The sequence below is a fragment of the Haplochromis burtoni genome, unplaced genomic scaffold (assembly GCF_018398535.1).
Source record: "Haplochromis burtoni strain Fernald_Lab_line unplaced genomic scaffold, NCSU_Asbu1 Contig_1742, whole genome shotgun sequence".
Classification (NCBI taxonomy): Eukaryota; Metazoa; Chordata; class Actinopteri; order Cichliformes; family Cichlidae; genus Haplochromis; species Haplochromis burtoni.
In genome coordinates this window covers 4,995-6,047 of record NW_024584103.1, presented here as the reverse complement: position 1 = coordinate 6,047, position 1,053 = coordinate 4,995, and the positions used below count along the sequence as shown (strand labels likewise).

General features: G+C 35.3%; 1 protein-coding gene across 1 annotated transcript in view; it reads left to right on the top strand.

Annotated features, from left to right (window-relative positions):
* Nucleotides 1-1,053, top strand: part of LOC106632829 — a gene marked incomplete in the record, with an annotated part of 6,702 nt that overhangs the window by 2,090 nt on the left and 3,559 nt on the right. Inside the window, 2 exon segments of the mRNA XM_042217265.1 lie at nucleotides 1-41; nucleotides 458-601. Of these exon segments, the coding sequence (XP_042073199.1) occupies nucleotides 1-41; nucleotides 458-601 (185 nt within the window).

Sequence of the window (1,053 nt, the reverse complement as noted above, 5' to 3'; positions counted from 1 at the left end):
ACTCTGGCTATCAGCATCAAGGCACAGACACTTAACTCCACGTAAGTAGATCTCTAAATATATAATTAAAGGCTTTATTTGTTAAATTACCAATGATTAACACATCCTGCAGCACTGAATGTTTCTGTAAATTAAAATGTAGCTTTAATGCGCAAATCAAACCTATTTTTCCTTTAATCAGATCATGAATCTTATCTTCTGAGTTGTGTAACTTTAGCACTTCTAACTGCGCTTCTACAGACAGGTTTGATAAGCCAGCAACCCAACCGGTTTTATACTGATGTTAGGATGTACTAGCACTAGGTTAAGCTAAGACAATTAAAGAGAAACAAGAATAAAAATAAACATCTTTTAAGCCAAAACTGAACCATGTCACAGGTAAATACTTTTTTCTGTTTGAAGATGGGGAACTTTTGGGAAACTAACTTTTTTCTTGTTTTTGTTTTTTTTCTTAAAGGATCTCTGAGCTGCTGTTCAGCGCGCCGCACACAGTAACTCAAAATCAAACAGGCCCAGGACAGTTCACACTGAGGTGGACACCATCTGATTCAGTAGCTGAACAAAGCCACCCCATTTGTTTTGTTGTCCAGGCAGTTTTAGGGTCAGTATCCTGTTTCATAAATATGATCCTATACAAAAACTATTGAAATTTTCATTAAAAAAAGTGAAATGGAACAACTGTAATTTGCTGAATATGTTGCCCTTTTCAATTCAATTCAATTCAATTTTATTTATATAGCGCCAAATCACAACAAAAGTCGCCTCAAGGCGCTTCATAGATAGATTTTTTTGTTCACTTATGATGTGTGTCCAAACTGCATTCCTGTAAACCTTTTCACACCCTGACATTATAATTGTAGCATCAAAACAGTCAAAAAGCAGATATAGCGAGAAACTGAAATTCACTGAAGACAGAACACATAGGTTTTTCAAATACCTTTGAGGAATAACTCCATAACAGCAGACACATACCTGCGTAGGTGTGAAAAGGTTGGTTTTGAAAGTAGAGCAGAAACAGATAAATAATGCAAAATGCAATGTTTTGTTGTTGTT